This window comes from Archocentrus centrarchus, unplaced genomic scaffold (genome assembly GCF_007364275.1).
Source record: "Archocentrus centrarchus isolate MPI-CPG fArcCen1 unplaced genomic scaffold, fArcCen1 scaffold_26_ctg1, whole genome shotgun sequence".
NCBI lineage: Eukaryota > Metazoa > Chordata > Actinopteri > Cichliformes > Cichlidae > Archocentrus > Archocentrus centrarchus.
This window is the reverse complement of record NW_022060256.1, coordinates 4,483,503-4,500,093: the sequence shown is the minus strand read 5'-3', so window position 1 is coordinate 4,500,093 and position 16,591 is coordinate 4,483,503. Positions and strand designations below refer to the sequence as shown.

The 16,591-nt window shown below is 43.4% G+C and overlaps 1 protein-coding gene across 1 annotated transcript in view; it reads left to right on the top strand.

The window, feature by feature from the left end:
* The first annotated feature begins 242 nt into the window (after positions 1 to 242).
* sh2d3cb (SH2 domain containing 3Cb) overlaps positions 243 to 16,591 on the top strand; it is a 47,522-nt gene continuing 31,173 nt past the window's right edge. The window contains exons 1-3 of the mRNA XM_030723532.1: positions 243 to 308; positions 7,684 to 8,407; positions 15,671 to 15,710. Coding sequence (XP_030579392.1) covers positions 290 to 308; positions 7,684 to 8,407; positions 15,671 to 15,710 — 783 coding nt within the window. The 5' untranslated portion in view covers positions 243 to 289. The remainder of the gene's footprint in view (positions 309 to 7,683; positions 8,408 to 15,670; positions 15,711 to 16,591) is intronic.

Sequence of the window (16,591 nt, the reverse complement as noted above, 5' to 3'; positions counted from 1 at the left end):
CGTAAAAAGACATTAACATTAATTTTGGTTAGTGACTGTTCCTGTTTGCTGGTTGCTCAGTGACTGAGTGAGTAAACAGCATTTCAGTATCTCACACATTCACTGTGAAGTGACAACATGATTTGCCACCTGATTACAACAAGACGACATAGTGAAACTCCTCTGAAAGTTTACCATCAACGTTTCCGCTGCATTCAGAAGACAGGAAGCACATTCACTGTGTAGAGCGCAGCGCATGCTGCTGGAAGACGCCGCGTTACAGGAAACCAGCATATTCCACCTGTGAGCCATGAGCAAACGGAAACTCAGTGAGTAACGTTTTATTTTCTGAGGGGGAATAAGTTTGGAAAATATGTCTAATTACAGCAGCTGTCGTCTGTCGCTCTAAAGCATCCAGTGAAGGTCAGTCAGTGAGGAAACACCTGATGGAGGGCGGCTTTATGTTTTCAGGCTGATTTGGAGCGTTCAGCTGATACTGTGATGTAAAGTGATGGCAGAACGCACACAAAGCATTAGAGTAAAATAGATCCTGTGCTGTGGAATCTGCTGATATGAAGCATCAGTGTGTAAAAAGTAGATTTTTCTTTCCAGAAGTCAGAAGATCAATCTGGGTGGGAATAATATGAGTGACAGCTGTGAGTCTGGTTCATACTCGGCTCAGTTTCAGGGACTGAGGCAGTTATTTTGGTGGTGACCTCTTACAAAAAGCTGCTGCTGACATATTCAGCAGTCCACAAGTTTTGCATGTTCCACTAAAAATATTTCCCCATTTAAAGTTCATGTTCATGGTCCAAAGAAGTTCAACTTTTATATTCCATGAACAATGTCAAATTTCACATTTTCAAATCAGGTTTTATTGATGGAGAAATCTGCAACTTTCAGGTGACGTGCTGTAAAGAACATTTGGGATTTGGTGAAACCAAACAAGACATCCGAAGAGATCAGCTCAGCCATTTTAAAATGTGTTCCAAACAAACTAGTCATTAAATTATTACATTTTCTAAACCGTGTAGCAGAAAAGTCCAGTATCTGGAGAGGAAGCTGCAGAAACTGGAAACACTGGAAAGGATAAAAAGAAAAACTGCACTCTGACTGAGCTGTTTTACTCTCTGCTGTGAATTTGTGTATTAATATCATTTCCACTGCTTGATCTTGATCTCGGTGAGACTTCCTGACACTAAAACTGCTGCTGTGTCACTTCTGCTAACTGCATCATTTCTGCAGATTCTGGTCTGCACTGGTATCTAAATCAGTTCAGTTTGCAGTGTTTTTCATTGTGGTTGAAGAGTAAAAAAATTAAAGTGTGGTTTCTATTCTTGTGCTCCTGTTTAAGATCTGGAAGAGCATGTCCTGACCTCACAGCGTGGCCGGCAGAGTGCATTTATTTGAAAATCCCACTCAAAGTCTTAATTAATATTTTCATGAATGTAAGGGTTTCAGTTTTATCACTCTGGCTTTTTATTTTCCTGAAGTCAGGAGTGACCTTTTACACGTGAGGGTGATCAGGTTATCAGGTACGGCTGCTTCCACAGACATCGTGGCTGCGTGGCACATTAATTAAGATTAATGTGTTAATTAAGAGGCTGTTTGTGAAAGCAGCAAATTAAATAAAGGTTCACACCAGGTAAGCCAGCGATTGGGGCCTGTGGTGTGACCAAAGTTACAGCAGCCATGTGTGATGAAACTGTGGTCTTGTTGCCTTTACAATGGTGGGATTACAATCATGTGCAGTCAGATGACTAACTTTGGAGGGTCCAGACCGATAAATCTGAGCCGGTCTGCCGACGTTCAGTCACACTAGGACAGGACCACGCTGAAAACGGCAGCCTCTCTGTGACAAGGAAACACCGGTGGTTGCCCGGTGATTGCATTCAGCTTTTTTCACATGTGGTAACAACCTCTGAGCGACCGCTGGCCGCCTCGGAGGCAACAGTTTCCAAACAGCTGCTGCTGACCCGGACTGACGCAGTCACTCTCAGACAGACTGGGAAAGCTTTGCAAATAACGTCCGTCTGATTTATAAATGCGGACAAATTGTCAACACATTTCAATCAGTCTGAGTCAGCATGTCTTTGCAGCCGGGATTTAACAGTTGTACAGCTAGATGTCCATCCAGGCCAGCCGAGAGATCTGTCCTGGGTCTGCCCCGGGGCCTTTGTAGGACATGCCCGGAACACCTCACCCAGGAGGCACCCAGGAGGCATAGATGCCCGAACCTCCTCAACTGGCTCCTTTCGATGTGGAGGAGCAGCGGCTCTACTCCTCCCTCCTCCCTCCTCCCCCCTACAGCTGGTTGTATTCTTGTTATGTTCCCATAAAGGTTCCCGGTGCCTTTATCACTTTACTGTTAAAGCGACGTCCTGCAGAAACTACGTCACTATTTGTGGGGGAATTTCTGTGTATGCAGACAGCAGCAGATTTGTGGTCTTTGCCAGTGTATCAGTAAATTGCCAGATTACATGTAACTGCCCACTTTCAGTGCAAACTGATGGCAGACTGCTGGGAGACTAACTCAGGTTTATGTTTTATCACTTACGCACCAAAGTCAGCTTGAAGATGGCAGCTGATTGCAAGTGGTCGCAATCCTTTTTTAAATTAAGGATTCCTCTAGTGGTTGTATGTAGAAGTGCATGTAAAATAAGCTCAGGTGCCCACTTTATGATAGAGAACTTTTAGAGTGGACTCAAACCCTTGTCTACTGTCTGAAAGTCTTCTGTTTCCTAATAATGCAGATTGGAAAAGACAAAAAAGATGAAACAAAATGAATGAAATCCATCATCATCTGAACTGCTGTCAAATTAAGGGCTGTGGTGAGGCACACCACCACGCTGGGTGTCATTGGGTGAGAGGCGAGCTGCACTGGAGACAGACGATGATTCATCCTACGGCCAATTTAGAAGGACCAATTAAGCTAACGTGCGTGTCTTTGGACTGTGGGAGGAAGTCAGAGAAGCTGTAAGGACTCACGCAGGCACAGGGAGAACATGCAAACTCCACTAAAGATAGGATCTGAAACAGGAACTTCCTTCCTGTGAGGCGACAGTGTGACCCACTGCAACATCACATCATAATGAAAAGTAATTTTTTAATATTCATGAATATCAGTCACCAATATTTAAGACCTTGCTAATAAACCTAATGTGACTTATCAAAGGTAGTACAGGTTAGCATTTAAATTATTTATGTATTATATTTTTATCTATCATTTTAATATGAACTGCTCAAAAACATTAAAAGAACACAGATCATGCTGCATGTCTCCACTGATATGGACTGAGTAATGTGTTAGGAATGACAGGAAGCCACAGTGTTTGATGGAAATGAAAGTGATCAATCTGCAGAGGCTGAATTCAAAGACACCCCGAAAATCAAAGTGAAACAATGATGCTGGTCCAGATCTCCTCCCAGACCTGGACCAGGGTATCACTGAGCTCCTGGACAGTCTGAGGTGCAACCTGGTGGTGTCAACTGGACCAAAACATAATGTCCCAGACAGGTTCTATTTAGGTCAGGAGAGCCAGTTTGGGGGGGGTGTCAGTCAGTGGCATCAATTCCTTCATCCTCCAGGAACTGCCTGCATACTCTCACCACATGTGGCCAGACATTGTCAGCACCAGGAGGAACCCAGGTCCCACTGCAGCAGCGTAGGTCTGACAGGTCCAAGGATTTCATCCTGATACCTGATGGCAGTCAGGGTGCCGTTGCCTAGCCTGCAGAGGTCTGTGTGTCCCTCCATGGATATGACTCCCCAGACCATCACTGACCCACCACCAAACCGGTCATGCTGAACGATGTTATAGGCAGCATAACGTTCTTCACGGCTTCTCCAGACCTTTCACATCTGTCACATGTGCTTAGGGTGAACCTGCTCTCATCTGTGAAAAGCACAGGGCTCCAGTGGAGGACCTGCCAGTTCTGGTATTCTATGGCAAATACCAATCAGGCTCCACGATGCTGGGAGACACAGCAAACCTTCTGGCAATGGCACATACTGATGTGCCATCCTGGCGGAGCTGGACTACCTGTGCAGCCTCTGTAGGGTCAGGGTACAGCCTCATGCTACCAGCAGTGACTCTAACTGTAGCCAGCAGAACTAGAGAAAAACAGTCAGAAAAGATGATGTTCTACTCACAAAGTGATTGATTAGTTTCTAATGTACAGTGGAGAAGAACAGTAAACGGTTTACAGTAAAGAACAGTAAACCTGTGATCCACTGCTGAAGGGTTAGTAGAAACAGAGACGGTGGTAATAAGACGAGTCTGGGAAAAGAGGCTGATGTAAGTTTGTCTGTGTAAGCTCAGAAATGAATGTGATCTATAGATGCTTGTTTCAGTGTGTCCACTGTTCCACTCACAAACATCTTTTGGGTCCATTGTAAACGAAGCACAGACGCGTCTTTGTGCAGTTTGGAGGGACGGCGGCCCGGCCGAGCGCTCAGCGCTCAGCAGAGACAAGACAGCGAGAGCCCACCGACAGGACAACAGCGCTCTGTGCACGTCTTCTTCTGCTGTTCAGCTCCAAACACTGATTTTCACCCACGAGGACGTTTAAAGACATTTATCCACTCTATGAAAACAAATCAGTTTCAGGCCTCAACACACCAGAACCCTCCGATGCATCTTTTTAGTATAGTTTTAATAGTTAAAGGTTTTGAGCCACGTTGCTGCTTTTAGTGTTACGTTCCCCTTTAACCTCGGATCACAAATGCTGACGTGAATCTGAGTTTCACCCAAAAACATGAACTTCTGCCACAATGTGATGCTATTTTTTGAAAACATGAGTCAGCTGGAAAAGCAATTCCACATTTTGTGAAATCCCTCCCACTTCTTTTTTTAAACTGCATCGTTTCTCAAAGAATGTGAGACAGTTTTATCTGCAAGTTAACAAGTTTAAAACAACATTAGGATTTTTTAATATTTGCACATAAAAACACGTCTCCAAATTCAGTGTACACACTGACAACTCTGGCCTGTGTAGAGATTCCTCATTCTTGAAGCAATGAAAGTCAGTTTGTCTCCATCAGCAGGCTGGTGAGAGCTGAGAAGTGCCACCTCCTCATTAGATAGCAATGTAGCCGAGACCGTTATTCTCAAATGCAATGCAGCAGAAAATAAATACATAGTCATGCATCCTTTTAAATGGTGTCACCAAGCATGCTCTTCATCAAATGTGCCAGCACAGACTGTACTCTATATAAAGGATGCACACAGCACTATGATGCTGGTTTTGGACTCCACATTTTTGGAGCCTTTTGGAGCATTTGACCCTGATGCTGGATTTATTTGGTGTGCTAAAATTTCTGATAACACCAGCTAGGTTGGTTAGCAAGCTGCATCCACAGTCTGTATGGACTGTATGGATATCCTGCAGCCAACCACCCATTGTCTTCTACCATAGGCTGCCATAGGTCCAGGTGCACCTCAGCAGCCTGTTGCAGGGCTAACACAGAGAGGTAGACAACCATTTGCACTCACACTCACACCTGTGGGCAGTTTAGAATAATCAGTTCTTGCAGCAAACTGCACTGTTTGCTAAAATCAACATTTGAAATGCTCCAAAAGGCACCAGCGGAGGTGATGCCTTGCAGAGATCAGTTACTTCTGCCTGTCAATCAATCAAAGCAGCCACGCCCCTAACTTTAAGTCTTTAACATTTTAGTGTGGGAGTCTGTGGGGGTTTACTTCCCTGTGAAGCCAGGATCAGGCAGCCTGTTGGCCAACCGGAAGCAAGCAAATAAAGTTACTATCAAAGTAAAACAGGACATGAGTGCCAGAGAGGCAAAGCACACACTGAGCGCAGGCAGAGGGAGACAACGACGAAAAAGGGCAACACAGAGAGAAGACATGCATAGTTGAGCCTGATCGGGGCTACTTTTGGTGCTTACTGTGCAGTTGTGGCACCAGCAGGTGTTGTGTGGGCATAAAGCAGGTTTGACGTGGGTTAGAGAAAGTGATGTGCAGGCCAGACATGACCCACACCTCATCTGACATCTTGCACAAAGCCGAATGTGACCCACAGAAAATGTGGGTCCTCAAATTGCTGCAACACAGATAAATAGTTTCTCTTGCAGCTGTAGGTCCAAGTGGGGACACAGTGACTCTTACTTGTCTTTAAAACGAGGCTGCTGTCTAACCTGAGCAGGGGTCAGCATCACTGCATCCCTGCCAGATTAAAATCATTTTGCAGTCTTTTGTAAAATCAATAGTTATTTCCTGCACTTCATTTCCTGTATCTCAGCTCAGAGAGTCACAGCATGAAGGCCAAACTTGCACAGCGGCCTAAAATGTGTCAACAGGGACTTAAAGGCAAATAAAATAAATCATATTTGCTGTTTGCTGATTTAAAATGACGAATGAATCCTTTAATACCCCGCCAACCCTCCATGTTTTCATTAGCAGATAAAAAGTTATTGAAACAGCTGAGAAAATGTCTCAGACTAAAGATCTAAAGCCACAGTAGTGATGATGATATCACAAAATAATTTGTTTTAAAAATAAAAACTGGAAAAGAGTCAGCTCTTCCTGAAACATGAGATAAGCAATCTAGAAACCACAGACTGCATGAAAGATGGACGCTGTCACGATGGCACTTTTAAACCTGTCCTCCCCCACGATGTGAAATGACTGAGCTCCAGGGTTATAAAAGTTCTTCCACTGGCCCCTCGATGCAGCCTCCAAAATCTTGCCAGTCTCCACAGACTCCCACATTACAAAACTTCCCAGCAGAAATAAACAAGCTTACAGCCTGTTTTCTAAATCAGCTTTGACCCCTTCATAGTTAGAGATCATCTAAAGAGACGGAGCTTCAGCTTTTTTAATAAAACTCTTTTGCTGAGTAACAAACAAATCCATATTTCTGTTTATGGATACCAGGTTTGCCGGTGTTAGCTGATAACTAAGCGCTCCACCATCCAGTCTAAATGTGGTCACCTCGGTCTCGAAAGAAAGAAAGAAAGAAAGAAAGAAAGAAAGAAAGAAAGAAAGAAAGAAAGAAAGAAAGAAAGATGGCTTCAGGACCATGAGAGGTTTAAATATGCCCCGTCTGCATTTAAATCTAATGCCAAGTGCTCTTTACAGTTCCAGTATGTGACAGGTTGTGAGTGAGACCCGTCCCTGGTGTGGCGATCACTGTGAGGAAACCTCTGGGTGCTGAGGCAGCAGCAGCTCTGAGAACAGGGATGAAACAGCTGGTATTTTAGGCCACTGCTGATTTGTTTTTTTTTTTTTAAATCAGACCTCATGAAGTGATCTAAGAACCCAAAGCACCGTACACTGATTTGTTAATGACAAAGTAGCCACACCCTATAGTATACCCTGCTTTGTCATCTCTGAATGGGACCAAAATACCAAGGTCAAAGATCAAATCAGAAGAGGCTAATTTTCTCATAGTTTTCTTTACATTCAGACACTTTTGTAACCAGAGGAGTCGCCCCCTGTTGGCCATTAGAAAGATTGCAGGCACTTATGGACCGTCTTCATTTTTCAGACCCTGTGGTTGCACTGACACCTCATTATGCATCAGTCTACACCAAAAGCAAAGCCATATATTCACAGCTGACTCACCGAATGCCTGAAATTACATTCAGTGTCTATAGAAAGTTTTTTGATTCACGTTTGACATTTGTGTAAATTGTCTTCATTTGCACGGTCTCATCATCCTATATAACCACCTCCTTTTCTCCAGGTTTGAAACTGTTTGGGAGCCTCTCCAACCTCTCCTTCCGCCGCTCGACGGAGAAGCCCGGCACCAAAGCGCCCCTGGAGCACGATGGGGGCGCCTGCGGTGCCAAATCAGCAGCGGTGGGCAACCAGTCGGTGGACGACATGGAGTCCTGCCATCACAGCCCCGGCTACGCCCGCTCCTGTGAGATGTACACACATGTGGGGACTGTGCCTCGCAAAGAGAAGCAGAAGAAGAGCTTCAAGGGGCTGAAGGAGAAGAAGACCAAGGCAGAGGAGAAGGAGGAGGGGGAGGAAAGGGTGAGTGATGGGCAGGACAAGTGGAAGGCGGGGGAGCATGTCCGGGACTCCCCCCTGCTTAGTGCCCTGACAAGCCTTAGTTTGAACAATATGGAGAAGCCTCAGCCAGCTCCTGCATCGGCCCTGCCGCTGCCTGCCACCCTGCCACCCAGCCAGACTTCACCTTTGACCTCAGCATCTGACAGCTGTATCAGTGATCCTGCTGTGGAACCTTTGACCAGCAGTGAGGAGCTAAAGAGCCAGAATGATTTAGAAACTGCCAGAAAGCCTTCAGCTTCAAACCAGGATCTGTATGTGCCGATGGATCCTATAGCTGAAATAGCTCACGGCCACGAGGACCCCCAAACAGAGAGACTGCAAGACATCACACGTACACAGGAAACCAACACAACCGTGAAAGACTCTCAGGAAGTGGAGGGTCGTGACAAGTGAGAGCATTTGTTTATTTTTTCTCAGAAGATGCAGGTCAGAAATAGTCTGTTTGGGTTTTCTTATTAATGGTTATTCAGGCAATCAGTTCATATCACGAGCAAAATGTTTTACACATTTAGGAAAATAGACTCTGAAAACAGAGAAAATCGACTTAGAAAGAGGAGATTATTACTAGAAAATAATAATAAGAGATAGAAATAAAGATGCTTCATGACCTTCTGACTTTTACTTCCAGCTGCTTCTTAGTGAAAAGAAATTTCCTCTTTATTTCAGAATAAATGAGTCAGTCAATAATTACATAAAACACCTTTCATGCAGGTTAGTGAAGTTTAAAATACTTCACACATCACTGACAAACTGGAGACCAAAATGAGACAAAACATATACAATAATAAGCTGTTTAAAATAGAGTATCATAGAACTGCAATTCAAATTAAAATAACCTGTAACTACATTAAGAGTAGGCCACAGAAACTGGGAGCAATTCAAAATAAAATGCACAATACTGAGGAAGCTCGAATCACTGAAACAAACAATGCAAATATTAAACAATGAGAAGCCTTCACATTAAAAATAAATAGATCCATAACTTAAATACAATGACGTAAATAAACAAAAATGAATAAGTAGTGTTCTGCAACATTAATTATAAAAATATACTTGGAGATTAAAAAACCTTGTAAGAGCATTTGCGCACATGCGCAGTGTCTCGGCTCCCTCTCCGCGCTCAGGCACTCAGCGGGGCGAAGCAGCGACTGACAGCCGGACGAGATGTGTGAAGTTGGGGACTTTAAGTTCGGGTCCGTCCGTAGCGAAGAGCGGAGGGAACGGTGAGAAAATGTCTTCCGGTTATTATCTCTTTATAATAATATGGAGCCGGGCTGTGTCATCCGGCTGTGTGTCTTTAATATAAAGACGCACACGTTTTTATGTGAAACTGCGCGTCTGTCAGAGGAAACTGTCACGATCATCTGTTAATCAGCTCCAAGGAACAGGTCCAGCTCCGAAGCTTTCATCCGTTTATCACTTTCATCACTTTTTGCCTTTTGAAGAATATTTTTAAAAGCGGAAACAGAGGCGTGTTTTTGGTTTGTTTGCTGCCATAAAGCTTGAAATGAGTGCTAGTAAAACATTTACTGGCGACTAGTCGACTTTGAAGTGAGCGTGTTTGCTGGCTCCGCACCGGACTGCGTTACATAAGAGGAGGAATTTGATCCTGGAGACTTCTGTGGCAGAGACGCAGCAGCAGCTTTAACTGCGTCTCATTTCCACCTGACTCACAGACAGACCCTCTGCATGCTCTCAGGCCTTAGGCTGCTGCTGCTTTAATCCCAATTAAAGAAGTAAAACATATTACTGTGTACAAATAAGAGGTCATGGAAATACTTTATGGATACTGTAATAGTCGTGCAGGTAAAATGTTACACTGCTCAAAAATGTCCTTAAATATTTCCCAAGTTTATTAATCAGAAATATAGTCAGAAACAGTAACATTCAGTTTACTTAAGTTACAATAATTACGTACAAATGAAATGTATTGTATAGATTAAAGGAATGTCACAAATTGGCCCATTTAAGAAGGTAAAACTGTGACACAGCCGGCTGTGCAGCGTGAAGGCTTTGAAAATAACGTTTTAACTCCAGCGGTCAGATAGATTTAACCTGCATTAGTCAGCATGTCCTCCAATCCACAGCATAAAGTGTCCTGAAATTAAAATATTACTTAACCGTTTAGGTCCCTTTGTACTGTTTTTCCAGTCAACATAGCCGTTCCTGCTAAAAGTATACTGTAATTAAGAATTTAGTCAAACCATGAAAGAAATCTTCTGAATGTGACTCTCAGATTTTGTCTGTGTGATACGGATTTATAATTAATAATGGCATTAAAAGATCAAACCTTTGAGCTAAAATGGTCGATTATGGGACGACAGTGACTCGATGCTGTGATTGTGTACGTGTGATTATATCTGAATTACTGTAAACCTGAAGCTCCAAAGATGCCAAAGTGTCAGAATCAGAAATTAGAAATCCAAAAACTCAGATTACTCGACAGTTAACGGACACGTGTGAAAACAGGCACGTTAAATATTACAGAGCTCACAATGCAGCGGGAAGCTGCTGCACAGTTCACGAGGTTAATAAGAGCCAGCAAAAGGGAAAGTACACAGTAAGTGTGTGTGTGTGTGTTTCCAGTAAAAAAGCTGAATGATGAGAATGCTAATTATTGTGTTGTTTTGCTTAAGAAGGGGGTTGTGGTTATTTTGAAGGCTTATCATTCACATTTTGGCTGCCGCCATGTTGGTTCTCTGGATCCAGAAGGGACCATGTTTGGTGGTTATCATCACTTATAAACTGTGTGTGTGCATCACACAGAAAACAGGCGCCTATCAACCAGTGCTAAATACAGACTAACAGAATTTCACTCACCAAACCTGAAGCACAGAAAGTCATATTATGGTTCAGATAATTCAATTAAAGGGAAACTTTTTGTTTTATCAGTAGCAGAGGTCAGAGGTCATGTCGTGCTGGCTGGCAGGTGAAAGGTCAGGGTGGATTTCTGGATTTCAGTCCCTGATCAGGAACGGTGTCGTTTACAGAATTTCCCTGAACATGCGGGTTATTGGAAGATTTGAAAAGAAGACCGCTGCGTGGATACACTCGCTGAGTGTGTGTGTAGTCAAAACATAACTGATAACATCAGTGAGTGAGTGAAGTCAGAGGAAGCCAGGTTCTAAAAAAGCCTCGTTGTGTTTGTGAGAAGCAGTTGGAGTTTTGGTTTTCCCACATTTGGACACTGCTGACGCTCCTAAAAACAAACATGGCGGTCTTTGAGTTTGTATGTAGACCGCGTCCCTGCACACAGAGTGGAGCAGCAGTCCCAGAGGGGGACTCACAGGAAAACAATGTTTAGCTCAAATGTGATGAGAGCCGTTCATCCACATGACCCCAAACTCTGTACCACACTTACTAAAGCCGTCAGCAACACACACACACACCAAGGCTGATGCATATCCCCTGAACATTGTTAAGAGAGTTGAAAAACAGCGATTTCTCAAAATTATTAGTGAGTTGATAGAAATCTCTCTCTAGTCTAAATAGTTTTAGTTTCCTGAAATTACCCACAGTGTAACCACAGAGGTGTCACATCAGCTTTCAGCTGCTCACAGTTTCAGAGGAACTGCATCACCAGAGCTTTACGGGGCTGATTTTCTCTCCTCGTCACAATAAAGGAGGTAATTCAAGTTTAAGAAGCCATCAGAGCACAAGCGGTCAAACTTGACCTCCTCTCCAAAAGTCAGCCGGGCTTAGTTGCTTCTTTTTCCACTCGGTGTTGGTGGTAAGCAGCCTCTGCTCGCTGTAATGAAAGTAGGGGATGTTAGGGGAAGCTTTAAACCACAGGCAGGGTTTCCCCCCTCTGAGTTTGTGGCTGTTGTTGGAAGAGCTGCTGGCTGGAGGAGCAGAAAGTGCTGTAAAATCTGATGCTCGTTTGTGGCAGGCAGCCTTGAGGAGACCTGTGGAATCGGATGCCTCATTCAAACCAACTTTGGTTGAATCTAAGCAGCTGAGTTGAGTCCACTGTTGCAAAGAGATGCATCGCAGACAGGTTGCGCTCATCAGCACAGACTGACTCAGTGATCGCAGCGTGTTGGCAGTCTGTCTGCATGTCTTAATTAGACTGCAGGGATTCACAGACCTTCAGCAGTCTGTCTGAGAGTGATTACAAGCAGTCTGAGTCACACTGCCACTCTCTGGAGACAGGTGGCCTCACACCTGGTGACCTGTGTAATCTGCCTGCGACTGAAAGTGCTCGTCCACTAGAGGGTGTTGTACATTTAACCTCTGGGTGATCACTTGGTTCCCAAATGGGAGAAATTAGTGTGACTGAGTCAATAATAATCTGCAAGGAAGAGACTGAGTATCATTGTGTTGTTTGTAAGGCAAGATCAGCTATATTTATCTAATAATTACAATAATATAACAATATAAATACACTGAACTATAACAATGCAGCCAAGATAGATAAGAAGAAACATTTTTAAATATATTTATATTTGCACTAGCATTATTTCAGTTGGTTTGCTTGGTTTAAAGCATTTGGAAAGTGATGTGCGCAGGGAGCCAACAGGACTGAATGTGAATGATTGGTGGAAGTCATGATCTCTGTTTTTAATGCTCCAAAGATCTCAGAATTAGAAGATCCAAATTCCTTTGAAGCTTTTTTATGAGTATGAAAAAGCAGCTTTTACTGGAATGAACGAGGTGCTGTGTCCCAGGATCTTTCTCCTCTTAGGGAGCGCTCTCTCGCCCTGAGTTCCTCTTTATTCGCTTGTCTGCATTAGTGGCATAAAAAGTTTAAAAGCTGACATTAAAATGAAATGTATATCTCATGGGAGCCTTAATACACTGTTTTAACCATGCTTGTGTCAAATTAAAGCAATTTTCAAATACACATGAAGTTATTTCAGAAAGAAAATTAGATTCTATTTGTTTCTTAAGTTATTATGTTGTGTTTATGTTCATCATTGATAATTACAGCAAACAAAATCAGGTAATAAATAAATCTATAGGTCTACATCTACAGTTCCCTCCTATCTCTAAAGTCTTTAGACTAATAATGAATTCAAAAAGCCGGTGAGCATCATTCAGAAACAACACAAGCAGCACATCAGACCCTAAAACCATCTGCAGTTTGTGAACGCAGCTTTTGAATGCCAGCGAGTTTCTCATGCAGCATGTCTACATCTGCGAGCCAGCGCTGTTCTCTGAGTTTGTGTTTGGGAACAAAAGGTCACCTCCCTTGACTCATGGAAGTATGCAGCAAGTTGAGGAAGAGCAGAGAGTTTTAGCCTGCCGGCGTGCAGTGTTTCTGCACTGACACAACACATCACTGCTGTCAGAAAGAAGCAAAGCTTTCACCCCCATTTTTATTTTTACTAAAACACATCCTTTGAAAAGTCTCAGAGCTCCTCTGGGTGCTGAGTTTAGTTTCGTGGGCCCCAGAGGCATCAGACTCGGTGAGGCTCCGGCTGGACTGCGGACGGACATCAGTGAGAAAAAATGTTTCTTTTGCTTCAGTGCTGAAAAACTGACAGTTTGCAGATATGAGCAGAAATATTCCCCGTCCTCCCCGGAGGAGTTTGTTGGGTTGTATACTGTTGCTGGGTGGTGTCGAATGAACTCACTGCTCAGAGAGTTTCGCAAGAGGGCCGATGGACTGGAGGTAGGAAAACGAGCATGCACAACTTCTGCTGCTGCTGCTGCTACAACCGATAGTACTGCTACTCACATATCAAGGAATTAGAATTTTTTGGGTGGGGGTCAAATAACTTATGATGAAAAACAATAAGGAAGCCATGCTGTTTCACTGTGTTCTGTTGGATTTCCAGCTGCTAATCAAAGCTGATGGCAGTTGTTGGTTACTTTGTGTCTGATGCCATGTAGTTGCTATGTCAACGGCATGTTGTGCAACCACACCTCTGCAACAGTTTAAACTCAAGTCTTGTGTAAGCGTGACAGGAAATATGTGACAGTGGATAAAATGATGGTGTATGTTGAAACAAGTTGTTCTGATGCATAAAATTCTGTTTCAGGATCCAGCGGCTGCATTTAGTACTTACAGGACTCTGACGCCCTCAGTCCTGATGAACTTCAGGGGATAGGTCAAAGGGGAGTGGCTCTGATGCGGCTGCCAGAGATAACCACACCCACTCTGTGTTTGCTGTTCCACAAGCAGACACTGTTTGTTTCTGGCGCATCACAGAAGCGACTCTCTGCCCGGCAGAATAGTGCCAGGTCTATCTGCACAGAGCAGATGGGAAGGTCAGGACGTCAGGCATAAACAGTGCATGCAAGCACTGCGTACGGCTGCAGTGTGTTAGCTGACTCCCAGCTATATACTACATAAAAGTTGGACAATACCATAGTGAAGTTGCACATTGGTTAGTGAAACCCCGTCATGAAGCCTTGAGCATTTTCACCATCGTAATCTTAGTGCTTTGAAACCAGACATGATGAGGGAGGGGGAGGAGCTGACTGCTAACGATGTGCCAATCCTCAGTCATTAGCCACTCATCAGACAGCAGGCAGTTTGCTGTTGTCTAGTAATTACCATAATTTACAAGATTAATTTACCCAATATAACCTGAAACGAGCAACTGAGACTATAAAACTGGTTACTAAGCACATAGAGTGCAGAGCTGAGTGCTGGTTTCACATAGACAGTCTTTTTGCAATGGAAGGCGGTGCCCCCTGGTGGCCCTTATAAGGAATACACACCAATGGCACTTCTGCATTGGCTTCACTTTTCAGACCCAGAACCTATGTCCATCTTTTATGTCCAGTCTTTGGTCCTTGGTGAGCTTCTTCCCTGTTGTTCTCTGCTGGAATAAAAAGCCAAACTGTTTTTGTGCCCGACAACACACAGTTGCATAGCATTCAATAAGCAACTAAAATCAAACAGCAGGAAAATAAACAAATACCAAGGAGAGCCTGACCAATATAGCATTTTTAAGACATACCGATATATTGGCCGATATTTTTGTCTTTCAGACTGACGAAACATAAACAGATTTCTCTAAAATTTATTATATGTCGTCATTTTCTGCCCTACTTTTCTCAGATCAGCTGGTCGTTGTTTGTGGTGTTCCAAACAAGTGTTGCCAACAGGGAAGTTTCAGAGCGCCCTCTGATGGACAACATCAACACTCTTAATTCAATTCCTAGGGTTTTTTTTATTGTTCAGCGTCTTTGGGTTTCGTGAAAGGTGCTATATAAATCTAAGTTATTATTATTATTATTATTAATGTGGTTGAAGGGTGTTTTTCCTGCCTCTTCTTTACTTTTGTAATTTTTAATTTATCAGCCAATATAAATACAGATACCAATCAATCAGCAATAGCTAATATCAGCTGAAAAATCACCCTTCAGATAAATTGGTCGGGCTGTCAATGGCAGAAAGAAAAACAATATTTGAGGTTTTCTATTTGCTGTGCTAATATCAAGGTGGGCCCATTCATGCACAGCTACAGAGTTTTGCAGTAATTTAAACGTCATGTCATGTTATTGTTTCCTAAACTCTTAATATTCTAAAGCAACAATAAATAATTTGGTTACATTTTATTCTGTTATTATTACCTAATTCTAATGTTTTGAAGAAACTTCCTAGTAATTTATAAGTAATTTACGTACTTAAGTAATTGTACAAGAAACTTTGAATTAATATTTTTAATAAGTCAAACTTGTTTTCCTTGTTTTTTTAGGCATCAGGATGTGACAGATGGCGGTGGAGAATATGTGAAAGTAAGCTTCCTTTTTTTTGCATGACTTTAACATATATTTTACTCTCATGTTCCTTCAGCTTCCTTTTGCTTTTCATACTTCCTCTTGTCAAGCTTTATTTCAGCTGTACGCAGCAGCTCTCAGTTACCTCTGTGATTCCCTAAACACGGCTCTGCGGCTCTAATTCAATCAGGACAGTGACAGAAAAGACTCGGGGAATTTGGCCCCTCTGCGCTGGCATACTTTTAAACTGACTGTGTTACCGCTGGCAATGACGGCGGCTCAGCCGGCGGCCTTGTTTTGGGAAAGGTGGAAGAGACTCGGAGAGCACGACAATTTCCACTTCATTGACTTCTACCTGGATACTTGACAAACACACTAGTCTGCCAATGAATGATAATGCTGATGAAATGAAAGCTATTCATTGGAGGCTTCCAGGACTACCGCACAACACACACACACACACACACACACACACACTTATTTTGTTCTGAAGTGGTCCTGGCCCCATTCCCAGCCTTTGATTCACAGTTCAGTGGGGCAAACCATTCTGTCAAAGCAGGAGGGGGTGGGAGGTGTCAGGGACCAGAACAACAACATGTCACCTATAAAGCTGTGTCTGTAACTGAGGAATGTGTTTATGTGTGGGTCCGCACTCCCAGCATTCCCAGCTTGTCCTCAGTGTCAATTCTTGATGTACAGTAGCTGCTTCTTCTTTTATAAAGACAGACAAACAGACAAAGGCCGCTGAGCGATGACCCCCATCTAACAATGACGTTGCCACAGTGACAAGGCCAAAACTCCAGCATGGGTCTGGGTTTTGGGCCTCTGGTGCCGCCAGTGTGGATGCCAGTGTGGGAATGCCAGAGCTGTCCATCCTCCCTCCCTCTGTTCCTCCTCCC